General features: G+C 38.8%; 1 protein-coding gene across 1 annotated transcript in view; it reads left to right on the top strand.

Annotated features, from left to right (window-relative positions):
* Nucleotides 1-18,832, top strand: part of CD109 (CD109 molecule) — a 70,116-nt gene that overhangs the window by 38,938 nt on the left and 12,346 nt on the right. Inside the window, exons 20-29 of the mRNA XM_040060416.2 lie at nucleotides 2,543-2,656; nucleotides 2,856-3,074; nucleotides 3,762-3,906; nucleotides 4,616-4,792; nucleotides 8,824-8,905; nucleotides 10,178-10,406; nucleotides 10,933-11,098; nucleotides 12,181-12,371; nucleotides 14,742-14,897; nucleotides 14,983-15,048. Of these exons, the coding sequence (XP_039916350.1) occupies nucleotides 2,543-2,656; nucleotides 2,856-3,074; nucleotides 3,762-3,906; nucleotides 4,616-4,792; nucleotides 8,824-8,905; nucleotides 10,178-10,406; nucleotides 10,933-11,098; nucleotides 12,181-12,371; nucleotides 14,742-14,897; nucleotides 14,983-15,048 (1,545 nt within the window). The remainder of the gene's footprint in view (nucleotides 1-2,542; nucleotides 2,657-2,855; nucleotides 3,075-3,761; nucleotides 3,907-4,615; nucleotides 4,793-8,823; nucleotides 8,906-10,177; nucleotides 10,407-10,932; nucleotides 11,099-12,180; nucleotides 12,372-14,741; nucleotides 14,898-14,982; nucleotides 15,049-18,832) is intronic.

Here is an 18,832-nt window from a genome sequence, read left to right as displayed (position 1 = left end):
CTTCCTGCTCGTATGAATATCTAAGACTCCACACAGATATTTGGATGCCTATTTCTGCTAGAGTAGGTTTTTCTCGTAAAAGTACTTCCTGGATGTGCCCATTTCAGAGTCTTTGTATGTAAAAAGGGGGAATGACTATCTGGGAGCAGTGTTCCATGTTTTCTTGGCTCTGCCCAGAGAGCAGTCCACGAGTTGGTAATGCATGCGGTGAGGTTTGCACAGACTGGCAGGGAAGAGGCGGCTGCCACGTGAGAGGCATTTGTCTGCTGCTCTGCTAACACTTACTGCTAATGCTCACCCCAGGAGGGAGAACAGGAGAGCTGATTGAAACCTAAATTCATCTGTCAAAAGCAGTCCTGGAGTAAACACAGGTACAACCTGCTCTAGGTAAACTTGCAGGGGGCTTGGACCAGATGTCACCCAGAGGTCCCTCCCATTCTGTGATCTGTGATAGGTGCTAAGTTTTGGACGATAGCTTGAGGAGCAGAGTGGACACTGAGAACTAGCCTTGGGGTGAGAGTCTTGTTGCTCCCAAATTCCTGTGTCCTGAGGCTCTTTTCTTGTTTCCTAGTGTTAGAGGAGTTTAGTAATTTGAGCTAAATTCAGCAGCCTTGAGGTTTGATCTCTAACCTGAGATTCTCATTTTACAAGTGCAGTTGTCCTAGGAACACTCTGTATTCAAGGAATCCACTACTTTGAGGGTTGTTTAACCCATTGAAAATAGGAATTAATTCTTGAAGTCTCATTTAGCTAGTATTTTACATGCACAGAATAATCTATTCATTCATTAGGTAAAGATCTTAGAGAAACTATGTTCCTATCAGAGACAACTCCACTTCATACCTATGTTTAGAAAGGTTTAGACTGTAGTAGTGGGCTGTAGATTTCCATCTAGGTTCCTAGACTAGTGTAAGCATAGCCTGAAGACAGACAACTTACCCATTTGAAGTCTCATGTCCTCAAATTCTTGGGGAGGGGCAACTTTTGAGATCCAAACTGAGATCTAAGTTCAGATTTCATGGTTGGCTGCTATACCAGACACAGAGCATGTGCTTTGAACATCCTGGTCGGAACTCCACTAGAGAATTTGGAGCCCAATCTGGATTTTGTGGCTAAGGCTCCTTTGAGACTGGAATCTTGATTCTTGTTTCTTTCACTTGGCTTGGCAGAGATGGGACAGAAAGAGGAATAGTTTTCTGATTAAAACTGTGTGGAAATACACAGTTGGCCTCTCATCCTCAAATGTGAGATGGCTCCAAGTAGAACAGATGTTGAGATAATAATTTAGCTATAATCCCCCCATGCACTGTACAGTACTTCACTATTGTCGGGACATTTAGGTTGTGTTTAGAGTTCCATATGGCTGAAACATGTTAAATCAGTACCATGCAGAGAGGCAAGTAAAAGAAAGACATGAAAAATGTAATGGGGGAAATAAATGACATCTGCGTGCTTTATGTCATGTACTGCTTTGCATCATGGTTTTATTTTGACTTCTCCTACACAGAGTGTCAGTAATTTTACTGAGTTGTATTTTATTGTAATATACTGGCATATGCCTGAGTGTAGAACTTCAGTTTTAAAGAAAAGTAAAACAAAAAAACCAAAGCAAATAGATACATAGGGGAAAACCTTTACTATGAGCTAATCAAAAAGTCTCCATCAGAAATTCTCTAATGTTTAATATCTAAAGAAGTTTATGACACCGAGAGCTTTAGCAAGCAACTTTTATTTTTTTAGGAAAAGCATTGGAATATTTGTTAGCTAGAAAAAAGATTTTTGTTTCTGAAACTCAAAACACTTGGAAGATGTTTTTAAATGCAAACTGAATGAAAATAATTTTTAGTTGACATTTTAATAATAAAGGATATAATGTCTTAGCCATTCTTATTGTACAGATGTTCATAAATGGTGCCATTTTGATTCCATTCAGCTTGATGAGACCTTACCATAGACTTCTTAGAGCCCAGATTTCTTCCAAAGCCCTCTGTTCTCAGATAAAAGAAACTGTTTTAATTTTAATTAATATAGTATATATTTTTAGAAGTAGAACTAAAGAACTTATGTTAAGATTAATCTTACTAAATAAAAAAAAAATCATTGTAAGATTTTGCTGAGTTACAAAATTTGGGTGAGTCAGTTATTCAGTTACTCTTGTATTGACACGAAGATAGGTCAACTGATGTTAATCCATTATTTGTGTACTCAGAGCAATTCAGTTACCTTAATGAGAGCTCATGACAGATCAAAGCTTCCAAACTTGCCAGATGATAGACTCATAGTCCTAATTCAGTTGCCTCTGTTGGGACTTCCCTGTCAAAGCCGTCAGCAGCTCTCATCTGGATGGTGTCTCTAAAGGTGCTAATGACCAGAAGCATCTTCCCCTTCTGTTTCAGCCCTGCAGTAACATGTTCTGTCAGTTGTAGAGTACGACTAAACATTACTCTGTCATTGAATTTAAAAGTGATTGGAAGACACGTTGTGTAGTAATTTTCTTTCTGGTCTCTGGTTGTAAGGGTTCATGACTGATTTTGTTTTGCAGCTAGGAGTTTTTCAGCCTTTTTTCATTTTCCTGAACCTTCCATACTCCGTCATCAGAGGAGAACAGTTCATTTTGGAAGTGAACATCTTTAATTATTTGAAGGAAGAAGCTGAGGTAACGCAACAATCTGTTTATCTTTGAATGTTGCTAGACATTGCAGCATTTTCATCACTGGTGGAGACCAGGTCTTTCTTTTTGAGAAACTGGCATATTTTCTTTAGTGGGCAGACCTATTACACTAAACAGGTGGCAGCTTATGAAAGCACCTTGTCAAAATTAACACTTTGTATTCCAAATATTGCTGTATTTACAGGTTGCTGTAATCCTGGATATGACTGATGCTTTTGAAATTATTCTAACATCCAATGAAATAAATGCTACAGCAAATCAACAATCTATATCTGTACCAAGTGAAGATGGGAGAACTGTTCAATTCCCAATCAAGCCAAAACAGCTGGGAGAGATTCCCATCAAAGTGACAGCAATATCATCTGCTGCTTCTGATGCTGTTATCCAGAAAGTTTTAGTAAAGGTAAACAGTCTGCAGCTTGGCATGTTCCTGAAGTAAACAGTTCCCCCAAACAGGTAGCATAGTGCAGCAAAAAGGCAAACCAATGTACCTGTCTACCCCTTGCTCTGTATGATTGGTTTGGGGACAGGTGGCTTTAAGTAGAAAACACTTCTTATAAAACAGTTTTTTAAAAGTCCTTTAAAATTCTTTAGATTCCTTTAGATCTTTAGATTCCAGGAATGAACACACAGATCTGTTTTACTACAAATAGTTTGTCCAAAGTTTCTTGAAAGCAAGGGATTTGTGTATCACTGAACCCCTGGTGCTGCAGCTAATTTGACAACCTTTGGAGAGTGAACCTGCGTTTCAGATAAGTGCAGTTGATTTTGCCATACATATGGATTTCATTCAAAGCCTATTTTAGATTAACTTTTCTGTATTTTGCTACAGGTGTAATTTTAGCCCCCAGACTTTCTGATAAACCAGACCCTGATAAAACTTGCCTAGCTTTGGATGTCTAAGTCTGATTCATGTTAGGCTCTATTTCAGTGGAAGATGGTAGACATTTGTATATCTCACCCTACAGTAAAAGCTTACGATGATAGGATCAAAGAATGGTTGAGGTTGGAAGGGAGTAGCATGACCTTCCTGCTCAGGGCAGGATCAACTACAGAAGGATACTCAGAATCCCTGTCTTTATCTTTATAGGCTGAAGGATTGGAACAGACGTATTCTCAGACAGTCCTTTTGGATTTGACTGGGAATAAACGACAAGCAGTATCAAAAACTTTGGAATTCACTTTTCCTTCTGATGTTGTAAGTGACAGTGAGAGAGTGCAGGTCACTGCTGTTGGTAAGAATTAACTTACTCTGTTTATATCATTAGGGAATTAATTATGGCATTAATTTTTATTTAACTGCAATATAAGTAGGTTGAATCATTAAGTCACAGTAATTTACCATCATGCGTTAGGCTAAACATAGGGAGACCTTATGGATGGAGTGTTTTATTCCTTTAATGTGTTTAATTTATGACAATAGGATGTTTGTAAGGTATTTTCAGAGTTAAGGAGTTGGATTTTGGTCAGGAAGGTCCTGCAGAGTTTGCTGGTATCCTGTTCTAACTATGCTGTCTGCAGAATGATAACTATAACCTGACTAATAGTTGTTTATTGTGACACCTAGGCTTTGGTAACTGTAGGTGAGAGAAGAAATAAATGAAGTTTCAAATACATACCACTATCGAAACGTTTTCCTGGAATAAATAGATTTTGGCTAGGTGGCGTTTTGTTTGTTTGGCTTTGGGTTTTTTTGCTTTTATTTTAAGGGTAACTGTTTGAAATTACTCTGTGGTTGGAAATGCCTGTAGGGGACTGTGTCACTGGGCATAAAGTTGTATCAGTAGATGAAGTGTCTTTTCTGCCTGCTTAGTGGTATTTAGTAGAAACATTCCTAATATATCATATTTTCTCCCGATTTAGGTTATACTACCCTTTATGTGTGGGGTATGCATTTATTTGCAATAAGCTTTAGTTGATTTTGGTTGAATTTTTATCTTTCAGGTGATTTACTTGGGCCTTCCATCAATGGCTTGTCATCATTGATTAAGATGCCTTACGGCTGCGGTGAACAGAATATGATCAATTTTGCTCCAAATGTTTATATTTTGCAATACTTGATTAAAACCAGGCAGCTGAGAGAGGATATTAGATCAAAAGCGGTATCGTTTATGAGAAAAGGTCTGTATGCATAAAAGAAAGTTGTTCAATTTTTTTAAGAACCCTTTCTAGTGAAAGGATTTTTGTGACTCTGCATCTGGTGTTTGAAATATTGCTCAGTTTATGTTATGAGAACTGGAAGAGAAACCCATTTTTTTTCCTCTTTATTCTGGGCTGATAGAATTAGACAGCAAATTATTTTCTTTACAAGGGCAAGTTTTCTCAGAAAAAAAAATTGTTGGTTTTGTATAATTGCTTTTTTTCAGATGAGAAGTGCATTTTAGAAGGTAATTCACATGGATTTCCTGGATGGTTATTACTTCTTGTTTGATAAAACCACATGTGAGCAAACATTTCTGATCTCTGCCTGAGGCACAGCACTTTAAAATGAGTCAGTGAGCAGAGTGAGCCATGTTCATCCTGTGTCTTCAGTGACACCATCCTGACCTGACATGTTCTTGTGGAGCTCAAGGAGTGGTCTTTGATCTCATGGCTGGCTTTTTTGCCCACACAAATTCTGGGCTTGGTCAGAGGTGAAGTCTGTGCTAGAAATCAAAAGCTGGAAAATGTTAGTTGGAAATCGTTGTATATTTGAGTCGGGAGACGCTCCAGAACATCACAAAGTTTGGAGACCACAGTTGCGCTCTGGCTTTTGGATCAGACAGTGTCTAACTGTGGTGTCCCACATTTGCCACGTGTCAGTCTCCATGCTGAGCCTGGTTCTCAGAGAGCAGTGACACCAGCCCTATGTGAGCTACACCCCTACTAAGGCATTGTGATGACATTTTCAATTTTTGTTTACTCTCTAAGTCTTTTTTGTTTGGTTTTTTTTTAAAGTTGTTGACATTTCCCTTGGAAAAGACACAGCTCAAAACAAATTTTCCTTTCATCAGGATTCCAATTTTCTGTCAAAGCAGTTAAATGATTGGGTTTTTTTAAACCCTTCCTACTACATGGTTTAGTTGAAAAGTACGGTGGGGAGGAAGGGATGTGTTATGTAAACAGCTACTCTGAAGTTTGTTAGCACTCTTTTAAGACTGAGCTTTGGTACCATAGTTTTCTGAAGTTTTCCAATAGTGGATTTATTTATTTCAAAGCAAATGAAAATTACCATTTTAAATGTCACTTACATACAGATTGTATTGTGTTCTTAACTTCTTTCTGAGGCTTTGAATTGAAGTATGTGTTTTTAACGCTGTAGGTGCCGAAACATTAAGTATGCTGAGATATTTGTAACCTTAACATAGAAAAGAATCACAGTCTAAAAAATAGTCTGGTTTTTTTGCTTTGTTTTAATAATTGTTTTCTGTTGTTGCACTGATTATTTTTTCAAGTGTAATCTTTAAGTTGAAATTTATCTTTAGCGTAAGGTGTCATTTTTATAGGCTCAGTTTTTGAAAGAATTGTTATGAGGTTTAATTTAACACAGCCTATTTTGCATGTCATAATTCACAAGTATTTAAAAAAGTAACATCAGAATCTGAAGTAAATACAATTAATTTATGGCTAAATGCTTGTGGGAAGAAGGGATCATATAGCTAGCTATATGATCTTTCATTTAGCAGTTTTATTTACTTAGAACAAAGGCAAATCCAAAGAAAAGTTGCCTTTAAGCACATTTCTTAATTGTGGTAATGACAAATCCCGTTTTTAAATCGCTTTTTTTGAAATGAAAAAAACCTCAAAACCTGATGGGTCTGAAAGCTTTGTTGTTAGACCCAAAGAGGGCAAAGATTTTGAGCATAATTTCCAAGCGGTTTAAAAGTTGAGATCCTTCAGTCTTTCGCATCTTTCTGAAGTCCTTTCCATCCTGATAAATTCCTCTTTCAGCCTCACCAGCTCTTTTCAGCGAGCCTCCTACATCTCTTGGGTTCCAGCCAGCCCTCTGAGAACAGCAGCGGACATCTTCATAACAGGATCCTTCTTTTCCTTGCCTTTCCACTTTCATGTGTTGACATCTGAAGTATCATTTTTCACGTGTGATTGAGTGTCCGTTGGACGGAGCGCGGTGGTTCGCAGCCTCCAGGTCTCCCGTTCCAGTGTTCCTGCAGGCGTTCCCATGTTAGATACGCTCGTCTTGGGAGACTTTTGCGTGACTGCAGCAGGGCTGGCACTGAGACGAAAGCAAACAGAATGTAGGAAATAGCTGAGTGATCGCTCTCCCTCTGGTTCTGCTCATCTTTCTGATCCCTCCCAAGCTTACATTCTGAGATTAATTTGTGCCTGTGTAAGGGCTGCTCAGCAGTCTTTGTTAAGCAGGCTGAAAGTTGTGGTATAGTGCTTTTACACTACCAGCAGGATGGTGATTATAATACTTACTGTTGTATATTGACAGTTCTGCAAAGAAGCAGAAGACCTTATTTTCAGGCCTTGCAGTCAGATACTTTTGAAGAGGAAGCAGTCTATTTGTATATATACATGTATTGATGCTCCTCATAGAAAATTATTTGGAGGATTAAACTTTGACAGTGGCTTTTGCTTTTCTTAGGGAAAAATGCCACTCTTTCCTCCTTTTTTTCCCCTTCCATTTAAGACTGCTATACTTAGTATCGTTAACTGAGATGACGGGTATGTCTGTTTCTGGAAGATTCACCAGTTTTAGTGATGTAATTAACCTCTGTCATGCTAAATACATAATATACCCCTTATATTAAAGCAAAATTTTCGATTGCAAATTCTTCTAAAGAAGACCCAAAAGGTAAATTTTTTGCTACTGGGGTAACATGAAAAGGTACCCAGATATAGTTAAGCAGATTCACAGCTTAATTTCTCATTTCTTCTATTACAGACAGACCATGACTAGGAATTCATCTTACACTGGCACTTAGATTTGAGGGACCAGGCCATTTGTTCCTCAGTAATTAGGAGTATGGTTCACTCACTGTGTATCTACAGTCAGGATGTTATGGAAGTGGGTGATTAATCCTTTATGTGTGAAAGCAAGGAACATTTTTCAGGGTTGTAGTTACAGCGGTGGCTGGATGGACCTCATGGGATGTATTTGTGTAAATTCATTCATGTAGGACTTACTGATGGTTTACTGAGAGTTTTCTTTCTGCCTGTGTGATACTGTATTGCGTCTATCAGGTCTTCTTCGATTAAGGAGTATACTTTCTTAATTATAATAGCTAAAATAGTCAAACCAAGGGAAAAGTGGAGGGAAAGAAAAGATGTGTTATGAAATGCTATAAATAGATGCTGTTAGTATTCTGAATTCACAGATGGTAGGCAAAATGTAAGGGAAGAAAGGCTTTAGATAGGAAAAACTACAGCATATCATAGGAAGTTCTTAATTTCTAACATGAATGAACACTGGTTCTGTACAGAAGTCATCATCTACGAGTAAGAATGCAGTGGTTGTGAGCAGCCAGTGAGGCTTTGAGGGCCTTTTATTATGGATGTCCTGCAGTCAGGAGATAGCTGCACTTGTTCAGGATATTGAAAGAATCTTTGGATAACATTTTAAATGTTTCTTCTCAGGATTTCAGGATCTTCAGGTCTTTTCAAATTTTTCACTCATTTCAGAACAACTTCTTCCAGCTTGCTTTTTCTGATAGCAAGCCTACTGTTTTGGCAAAAGCCATCTGAAGAGGAGCCCTGGTTTTCCAGCAGCATTTGTAGCCTTGACCTTGCAGCTGGAAAACACTTAATTTTTGTTCTTCCTTCTGCTGTGAAGATAGAGCACTTCTGTAGGTCCACAAGATCCCAAAAATGATGAAGCAATGAACTGTAGCTGCATCTCTGCTCTCACTGCTCTCACTGCTCTGCTCCTGGAGCACATCTCCGCACTGTTTGGGTGGCTGATGAGCGGCCGCAGGAGTTTCTGGTTCTCCTTTTGTAGATGGATCCTTCGTGTTATTGCTCACCATTTTCTACATGGTTTTGTGTGTTCCTGCATATCTGGGAAGTTTTTTAAGAAATACAAGCTTAAGTTGTGCCCTTCTCAGCCTTAGGAACTGCCTTGCTTCGTATCAGCAGTTTCAGTTCCAGTTTGTGCTGGAACCCTCATAAGAGGAAAGTGTTCAATACCTGTCTCTACTTTTCCACTTCAGGCTACCAAAGAGAGTTGCTTTTCCAGAGGGATGATGGCTCTTTTAGTGCCTTTGGAAATGAAGATCCCTCTGGGAGCACATGGTGAGTAGTTCTGCCAGAATCATTGTGGAACTTCGGTATTTTAGTTATTTTCCCTGCATCTGAAAAGTTTTTGTGAAGCTGGTAAAAGTTTCCAGCTGTATTAGCCTTCTGCCTGGTTTTCATTAGGTGTTTAGGCCAACTCTAAGGTCTTTCTTGCTGGATACCATATTGTCAAATGCATTATTAGGGCAAGGCTTTCTAATTTTGAAGGAAAAAAAAAAAAAAAAGTTGAATTATTTTAACCAGGGAAATAGTTTAGTCTGAAAGGTTATTCTGTTGCTTTCCTCAAAGGAATGAGGAATAACAATTAAATTAGTTATTCTTGCATTTGACTGAAACCGTTTAGGGCTCTGTGATCATCACTGCTTCAATCAGATTATCAGTTACCTCCCTACTGGAAGATTAACTGAGACATATTGTAGGGGATGAACAGAGTTGCTGGTGGTAAAAATTTGTTCTGTTTGCATCTGTCATGCTCCCTTTTGCTGAGACTGTAAACACGGCTGAAAAAGTCTTTTCAGTGCTGAGTTTCACTCCAGGAAGCATACAGAGCATTGTTGTGGAAGCCAGAGAGATAACGGAGAGAGGTTCCAGCACTTTGTTCTGCTACCCCTTGTTCAGTTTAGATGCACTTATGTATGTCAGCACATCTGTCCCTCTTACTGTGCCGCTGAATGAGACTTTCTTCTGGAGTCAGCAGGCATCTTTCATTGACATCAGGAGGATTTGTCTTTGACTCGGTATTGATGGATTGGAAGATGATGATTATTTACCCATACTGGCCACTCTAGTACTTAAGTAGTGCAGTGACACGTTAGATGAATGCACCTTTGGAAAGAAGGGAATCGACAGATAATGTGGGATTAATAATAAAACAACAAAGGTTCAAGGATATTACAGGGATAGTGGTGGTAATTAACATCACACTCGTCACTGCATTACTTTGTAAACTAAAACTTCTATCTAGCAGCAGAAGGCAGGAGAGCAACGTTTGAATAAAGATATACATGTGCTGGCAGGCTCAGAGTCTGCCATGTTTATTTTTGAAACAGCAGCTGCAGAAGGGGTGATCTTCAGGAAAAAGGACATGTCTTCATTTTTTGGTGGATTAAGTTTAATCTACTTGCTTATCTGAGTGAGGCATGCATTTTGCTCTGCTTGGAAGGGGTGTGTAGAACACTTGATGATTTACAGTATACTTATATCATCTGAAACAGAGGAAGCTGTAATGCGTGGCTAATTTTGACTTACTTGATGAACCTTTTCCCCAAGGTTATCAGCTTTTGTATTGAGATGTTTCCTTCAAGCTCGTCCATTCATAGATATTGACGAAGATGTACTCATGGATACGGCTAAATGGATTGTCCGTCATCAGAAATTAAATGGAGAGTTCCAGGAGCCTGGGAGAGTGTTACACAGTGATCTTCAAGGAGGCACCAATAACCCAATTACTCTCACAGCTTACATCGTGTCATCCCTCCTAGGGTTCCCAGATAAACAGGTATTGGAATTCATAAATATGATTCATAGTTACAAGAATGCTTCATAAATTTTCATAGTACCTGGCAAACACTTGGTAGTTAATAGAAATAGAGGGATATTTGAACACAGGCAAATCTTAACCTCATTTTGTTAAACAACACTTACCTATTCAACACAATGCAAAGTTGTGTTAAGCCCTTCAGTTTTACATTTGCAAAACCTAAAGGCAGTTTTTGTTAGCAAGAATACCGGCGTGACTTTAGTCCAAGAACTTGCAAAGAAATTTCTTGGGGGGAACTCGTCTTAAAGATGCTAAGCCATTCCAATTTATTTAATTGAAATGACTCATTTTCATAAAGACAGTGCCAGATAAAAGGCTTGCCTTTGAGATTCATCTGTGATTCTGAAAGAGATTTTCATTATTTCCTGGCTGTGGTTCGGGGCTAGTAATTTTTCTGGTTCAGTACAACTTTTTCTTTTACATTTCACTATTCCAAGATATATTTTATTTGCTGTCCTTTCTTCAATATTTTCTTCATTTCCAGCATGCTTATGCCATCAAGACTGCTACAAACTTTCTAGAAGATAAATTGCAAGAAGGCATTTCAGAGAATTACACATTGGCACTTGTGACATATGCATTGTCCTGGGCAAAAAGTACAAGAGCAAAGGAAGCACTGAATATGCTGAACGAGAGAGCAGAACGCCAAGGTACTGCACAAGTATCTTACACAGTTGCACAGACAGATTTTTTGTCAAATTTAAAAACGTCTATCGTAAATCTACAGCTGTGTGTTCAGAATTCAAATCTGTTCAGAGTATGATAGAGAGAATTAGCTAAGAAGTTCCAAGACAGCCTTAATGAGAAATGTCCATAAATGAGAGACAATTCAGTCTCAGTTACGGTGTTCCTGATAGGAGCATTGTGATGCTGTTGAAGGACATGACTTGTCAGTTTCCCTATTTTTTTTATTCACACTCGTATGATCAGGCTGGCTAAAGAGAGATAGATAGATGGATGAAGTTAAGGATTCCAGTGTAGTTTGGAGAGATCAGGAGGGTATTTGAGAGCAATGAGTATTGGAAATAAGAGATGAAGTATTGGATTTCTGTAAGGCAATACAGAAGTCTGTTGCACTTTCTCTGGGGACCTGTCATCTCAGTATATTTAACCTCTTTCAAGTTCATCTGAATGCTTTTTCCTAATTTGGGGGAAGAACAGAAATGGAAGTTTTTGGCTCAAAATAGTAACTGTTGTCTTGAAAAATCCAAAGAAATTTGTGTTGCAGCCTAGCATCAGAGACTTTTGAGTGTCTGTCTATGTTTACTGAGTTAGGCCTTTTGGACAGTCACTTCTGGGAGGAGAAGAAGTCATTTTTTGGGGAAGGATTCACTCAAGAATGAGTCTATTGAGTAACTGTGCTGCCTGAGGTGCCTTGTCTAGTCCTGAGAGAAAGGAGCACTGGAACAAGGTGGCCTTTTCAGAAGGGCTCCTTTATGTGATACTTGATGTCAGCACTTAAGGCTGACAAGGAGAGGATCAATGTGAAGTTCACTGAAATCAGTTGAGTGACTATTTGGACTCCAGCTTTTCTTGTGTCTAGCTTCAAACATTGCTGAGGAGTTCTGAAGTTAGTGCTTTATGGAACACATGCCTAAACATTAAGACAATGTCCTAGATCCTTGCTGGAGCCCATGTGTAAGTGCTAATGAAGAGGCTTCCCCATAGACTTTCTCAGAAATTAAAAGACTTCAGTGTGTGAATCTGAGGTTTTTATTGGTTCCTTTTACAGGAGAATTTCAGTTTTGGGTAACACCTGCTTCTGAAATTTCTGACTCATGGCAGCCACGGTCGGTTGATATTGAACTTGCAGCGTACGCTCTGCTCTCTCACTTTCATCAAGACAGATTAGCTGAGGCGATCCCTATTATGAAATGGTTAAGTCATCAAAGAAATCACCTTGGGGGATTTTCATCTACTCAGGTAATATCTTGTCTTAGGGGATTTCCCTATACTTTCTAAACAAGCAGTGTATATTTAAAATTTAAAGAGGACCATTTTTACATAATAATTACTGAGTTTTGTTTTGCTGTAACAGCCTTGGTTATGTACAAGCTTGCACTATTGGCATCTTAATCCTGAACTGTCAGTTTTAGTATTTTTGGCAGGTCTAATAAAAAAGAGAATTAAAGGGAGACCTTCTTTATATAATGTGCTAATAACAAATTAAGAAGAAATAGTAGTGCCCATGGAAAAGTAATTAAACATATTTTTGAAATAAGTGTGATGCTTACTTTCTTTCCAAGGAGAGAAGCCTCTTTTTATTCTTACATTGTGGTTCCTCAGACTCCTGAAAGGCTATTAACTTAGCCTTTAACTAAAGAGAGTAGGTTTTAGCAAAACAGTCTAACCTAATCCCTCAGTTGGCAGTTGGACTTAACTGAATAATGTACTGTGTCCTTATTATTGCATAGATTTTTGATGGGCCATGAAATTTGGAAAATTCTACACTGTCTCCAGGAGGTTTCCATGTTATTGAAGCCACATCATGTAAGCTGTGCTGCCATCTAAAAAAGTTAGATAGTACTTTGGATGCATTGGTTTAAACTAGCTTTTAAATTAACTACAAATGCTGGTCACAGTAAAATGTCACATTTCATCATGCTGCTTGGTACCAAGGTGTACAGGCTATCCTTCATTATTTTCAGATGTTGGTTGATATTAATTTGAGAGAAATGTGTTCTGAGTAAAATGCAATTTAAGAACCAGCCTGGTTCCCCTGAGGTAATAATGCTTTCCTAATGTGTTAATTCTTACTTATTATTTGCAGAGGTTGATTGAAGCACTACATGAGTTTAAAAAGCTTTTCTCTGTTCTCCAGAAACTTATTTTACTTGAAAGTTTGAAAATCTAGCAACATATCATTTACCCTTGAGGGTAAAATTAAAAAAATAATTTAATCCTTTTGTTCTTCCAAAGTCTAAACTGTTTTGATTTCAAAACTACTCCACTGTCTTGCCTTTTTAAATTTGTAGAAATGACTCTATAGATTTTTAATTAACTTGTAAGGTTGCTTTAAAAGATAATGTTTGGAGTGTTTCCTTCCATGAGTTTACTACATAAGAAACTTAACATATTGTTGAACAATAAGGAGGAAAGTATTAAGTTGCGTGCGTGATGCTTTATAAGTTAGGGTGTAGTAATTCCCCATAATCTGTATACATGATATGGCTTACTGTGAATTTGCAGTTGCTAAACAGCTGATATTTCTGCATTTTAAGAAATCAGCGAAGCAGGTCATCTCAGACGAGGATGTGGCATGGGAAGGAGAGTGGGTTTTTTGTCAGGTAGAGTGAACAGTCAGCACATGCTAGCCCCTTAAGGTGTGGCACAGTCTGTTGTAGTGATTGAATTCCTGTTATGCTAGCATTTTGTTACTAGAAGTGGCCTAATAATAAATAAAGTATCTGTATGCCAAGCCTGAAAGGCCAATTTCTTCACTGACTCTGCACCTAAATATAGGTGGAAAATGAACTGCATGTAAAGTAAAAAACCCTGAGAAGATTAGACTCATATATTTGATTATTCTATTTCTTCCAAGAAATTAATGGATGTTAAAATTCTCATTCTGGGCCACGCATTCAAACACTGCCTCTTGTATTCAAAATATGGAAAGGTAAGCCTACAATCACACACAAAGATGAAAAAAAAAAAAATTAGGTACATATATGACAGTGTGTTTGTAAGTATATAGTGCAGTGGTTAACAATTGCACAAAACCTTTGGATCAAATACGGAGGGTAAACTGGGCTGAAACCCTTTGAAATTGTTGCCAAGTATCTGATAAAAATTCATTTCAGCCTTTTGTTAAAATTAGTGTTAATAATTTTTCAGACCTGTAGCTTTTGCATCAATGATCAAGACACCCTGATCAAGATTCCTGTGCAGCACTGAGTACTTAATGCATACTCACTAAATAAATCTAGGAAGTAGCAATATTGTTACTTTCCTCTGTGTCTTTCTTTTGTTGGTGTGATGTGTAATTCTGACTGTTGTGTCTTTCAGCTTGTCAGCTGTTGCACATACCCTTGCCAGGTGTTGCACACAAAAGGAAAACTTTCTTAGCTCTCTCCAACCTCATTTTCCATTTCCACAGTAGCTAACGTCTTGTGTTGCTCTCTCTCCTGGGCTGGGACCTTCATGCCAGGGAATCCAGAGATACTGAGGTGGCTGCAGGAAGATCCCAGCATAATCTGGAATGGGTCAATGCAGGGACTGAGCTCCCCAAGGCATGGTCTATGTGCTGCACTGGCTTCTTCTTTTCAATATTGAAGGGTTTGTTTCTCTCAACAGGACACAGTGGTGGCTCTACACGCCTTGAGTCTGTTTGCAGCTCTCACTGCGGCAAGCAAAACAGAAATGGATATAACAGTCACTGCCCCTTCCTTGGAAATGCCAGAAACATTCTCAATTGATACTCGAAACCGTTTCCTGCTTCAGGCTAAGGAGGTACTGTAAAAAGTGAGGAATACTTTTGTAAAGTCTGCTGACTGGAAGTACTTTGAAAATACTGGTTTACTCATCTTTCTTTCAGATTCCCCCTGCACGAGAAATGACAATTACAGTGTCAGCAGAGGGAATGGGATTTGCTGTCTTTCAGGTAGGCAATGCAGGCAATCAGGTAGGTACTCTTGCTAAAGATATGCTTTCTGTAAGGAAGGTGTATTTTGGAAACTATAAAACATGTTAATAGGACCAGTCTTCTGAAATGTCTTAAATCACTAGTGAAGCACTTCAGTAATTGAGGAATGCTGTGAATAAAACAAGGATATATTCCTGTCTGTTTCTGACCAATGGCCTGGCCTTTTAAGTACTGCTGGGTGACTGACATTTTTGGGGCACTTCCGTGGGGCAGAGCTGTATCAAAGCAGGCCTGTCTTCCTTCAGAAATGCAATTTCTGTTTGCAAGACAAAGGACTGCAGTGGTACACTGGCAGGCACAGAGTTCAGAATAAAACAGGTGTGTAGACTAGGCAGGAATGCCTCATTGAGAACCTGTGGTAAACAATAATGAGGCACAGATCAGTACAGAATTAGATTGCATTGCTAGTTATTGTCCTTTCATTGAAGTAGAAATCAACAAAAACTAAAAAGAGATTATTACAGCTAGGATCTCCAGCAGTTTTTACAGTGTTCTGAAATAGCATGAAAAACAGAGTCAAGGGATCCTGCAAACTACAAACAGTAATAGACACTTAGCATCAACCAAAAGTGTGGGCATGGCAGAAAGTGGAAGGAGAAATACCATATCAGAAGAAAACAGGATTTAACTTGATATGGCCAGCAGTGGATCTCACTTCCCTAGTGCCCTCTCCATCACAATTGGTTGTGACCACACAGGTGAAAGAGCAGACCTTGGAAAAGCTAGCAGAAATACGAGTCTCTGAGCATGAGAGACTCCTTTTATTGAAAGTATGAACTTACGCTTGCTGATTGTATTGCAAAACAAGAGTTCCTAGTGGACTACTAGTCATACTTGAGAAAACTGATCCAAAGCCACCTTTAAATGTCCCCAAGTTTTATGCCAGGTCAGATTGCATCTCAAGCGCCATCCAACCTATCCTTCACTTTAGTGTTCTTATGCATCTGGGAAGCAAAAAACGCCTGGTGATGGTTGATAAATGTACTTTGGGATAAAAGACTTTTTCAAAGTAATCTTCACAGCTGCCTATCAGCAGTGAACAGCAGCTGGAGATACATCTCACTCATTCACCACCAGTCTGCAAAACACACAATGCCATAAATCACAACCCGTTTTTCTTAATTCCCAGAAGTACAAGCAAAGTTTACAGCAAAGTTCAAAAGTTTCAGAGGATAATTTCTATTCAGGCTTGCAGGCCAAGATAGGAATGAACATTTCAACAGGACTGTGTTCTCACATCTGTGGTTTCAGTGTGCCCGTGTGTGTGTTTGTGTAGAATGTAACAAAGTGGGGCTCCAGAACAGTTAAGACTACTTAATCCTAATCACTGTTGAGAAATAGTCCCTGATATTAAGTCAGCTAATTTGTCAGGACAGCTGATCAAAAACTTTTCAGCAAATTATTTTTTGCTGGAAGACACTGATTTATTGAAATTAATACCTTTTGTGAAAACACATTGGTTCCAATTTCATTATTTCCAGCAAGAAAATTTCACATTTAAGCCAGCCTGTTCTGGTGAAGACTGAGCAGAAGTCTTCTCCCAAGAACAGCCAGTTGACTGTGGTGGGAGTACTCCCTGGGGGTGTATAGCACCAGGGTTTAAGTTCCTGGTTTGTTGCATGAGCATGGAAATGTGCTCACAAAGAACTGCTGTTCAGGAGCCAAAGCTGAATTACCTTGCTCATTTAGGTCACTGTGCTATTGCCTGTTTTCCTGAAGCTTTGTGTCAGAGATACTATGACTTGATTCAGAATATTGCTCTTAACGCTCTGGAGTAGTTCCTCCAAAACCTTGTCTTTGCTGAGATTCTTTCCTTCCTTTGCTAGTTCTTTCCTTCTGTTTCCTTTGGCAGGTCTGGTATTCTGAAAGAAAAGAGTACTGAGGACATTGAATGAGATTTCTCTTTTTCCCAGACACAGGCTAGGTCTGGATCAGATTTAATAAATCAGATAGCATATGACATTACAATCATATTTCTTCAGCTGGGTTTCATTGTCTTGGGCCTGTCAGAGTACAGTGGTAAGAATCACTGTTCTGGGATTTGATTTTATCGCCAAATGTAGTGTGTCAAAACAATAATTCATTTCAATATCACACAAGATTAAATCTGTTAATGGAAGCATCGTGCTTTCCCAACAGAATGGATTCTTAAAAAAACCCCAAGGTGGTTTCCCAAGGTGTGGGTGTTTTTTTTTTTGTTGTTGTTGTTTTGTTGTGAAATCTCGCTGTCTGTGTGCAAGTTGGCAGTGCATTCCCTCCTCACCCTTAAGGATCTCATAAAATGTATTTATTTTGGATATTATGATTGCAAAGGCAGACATTTACTTATAGCTTTTTGGTCCTGCTGTCAACAAAGTTTCCTAGCTTGTCTCTCCATTTTGTGAGTATATCCCATGCATGACCTGACACACTTATTCTGAAGGAGGGAAGTGAGCATGGGTTAGAATATTATGAAAGATGCTCTAGAGAAAGGAGTCAAAGAAGCAATCTTCCCCAGGAGGCCTGCTGAAAGTCTTAAAGAAACATCTCTATGCTGTCTAGAACCACTGTGAACTGGTCTTGACATATGACTAAAATAATTGGCATGGCCCATGCCTTCTTGGAAGGAAGGAGAATGCCACTAAAATCTAGAACTAGCAACAATGGAAGGGCGGACAGGCTCAAACAAGGGTAGGTATGGGCAAAGTGGATAGGGTGAACAAGATCTCCTTGATCTCCTGATCAGGTGTAGAGAGGGATGAAGAAAAAAACCTCAGAATTCCCTGCTACTCATTACTGGAAACACTGACTGTTCTTTCCACTCAGTGTATTTTTGCTGGACTTAGGCAGAGGACTGAATGTTATTTAATGTGACGGTACTGAAATAGGTACATGACGAAATGCACACGTATTTCTCCATTACTGTTTGAATGGATGTTGGGTACTCAGAAAGGGACAGAAAATATAGTAGATGTTTGATCCTCAGTCAAGCTCATTTATGCTGCTAGTCGAAGAAGAAATAGGATAGGCATTGATTAGGGGATTATAAATATGCCCTAAATATTTTTAGAAGTGTAGTGCAGTTGATAGTGTCAGCTACTATTAGAAGCATCACTCTCATGCAGAACACTAGCTTTTAGATTTCTCTCCTTGGGCCTCTCACCAGAACTGCTTGCACTATACACAAGGCTGGACAAGTCTGCCTTTAGCTTTGGCAGTTGCCTTTTAAAAGTTAAGAAATGCAGTTGCTCATTTTGTTAATTTAACCTGAGTTTCTGTATAATAACCTTCTGTCCCCAAAGGGAGTGTGTATACAGAAGAAGGCTTTAATTAAACTCTGCGTTGTGAAAAAGTTTTCCTTCATTGTCATGAGAAATAGGGAAAAGAAAGTCAGACCATAACATCAGTAGCTTATTCCATGAAAATGCTAGCTGATTGACCTGTTCAGTGTGTGGTTTCTGAACATCCTGCCTTGGCAGTAAATTCCCATTCATTAGCTTTTTCTGGCAAAAGTTAAACCAGTTTTGTTTCTATGATGACAAATTGTTGAGGCACTGCTTAATGTGTGCCTTCAACTGGCAGGCTTTCTAGATTGGTTTCATCCTTGGTACTGCCTTCTCCTGTGGAGCAGTTGTATGTGATAAATCTTCACAGTTGCACCATGGTTGTCCTGAGTGCCTCTATGGAATTGGCTCTGTATTTATACATGCTAAATTCAGCAGTGTTGGGCAGGGCAATGGGATTGAAAGAAGGAGCATAATTT

Source organism: Hirundo rustica, chromosome 3 (assembly GCF_015227805.2).
Source record: "Hirundo rustica isolate bHirRus1 chromosome 3, bHirRus1.pri.v3, whole genome shotgun sequence".
NCBI classification, from domain to species: domain Eukaryota; kingdom Metazoa; phylum Chordata; class Aves; order Passeriformes; family Hirundinidae; genus Hirundo; species Hirundo rustica.
Note: the sequence above shows the minus strand (reverse complement) of the source record. Positions and strands in the feature narration are given on the sequence as shown.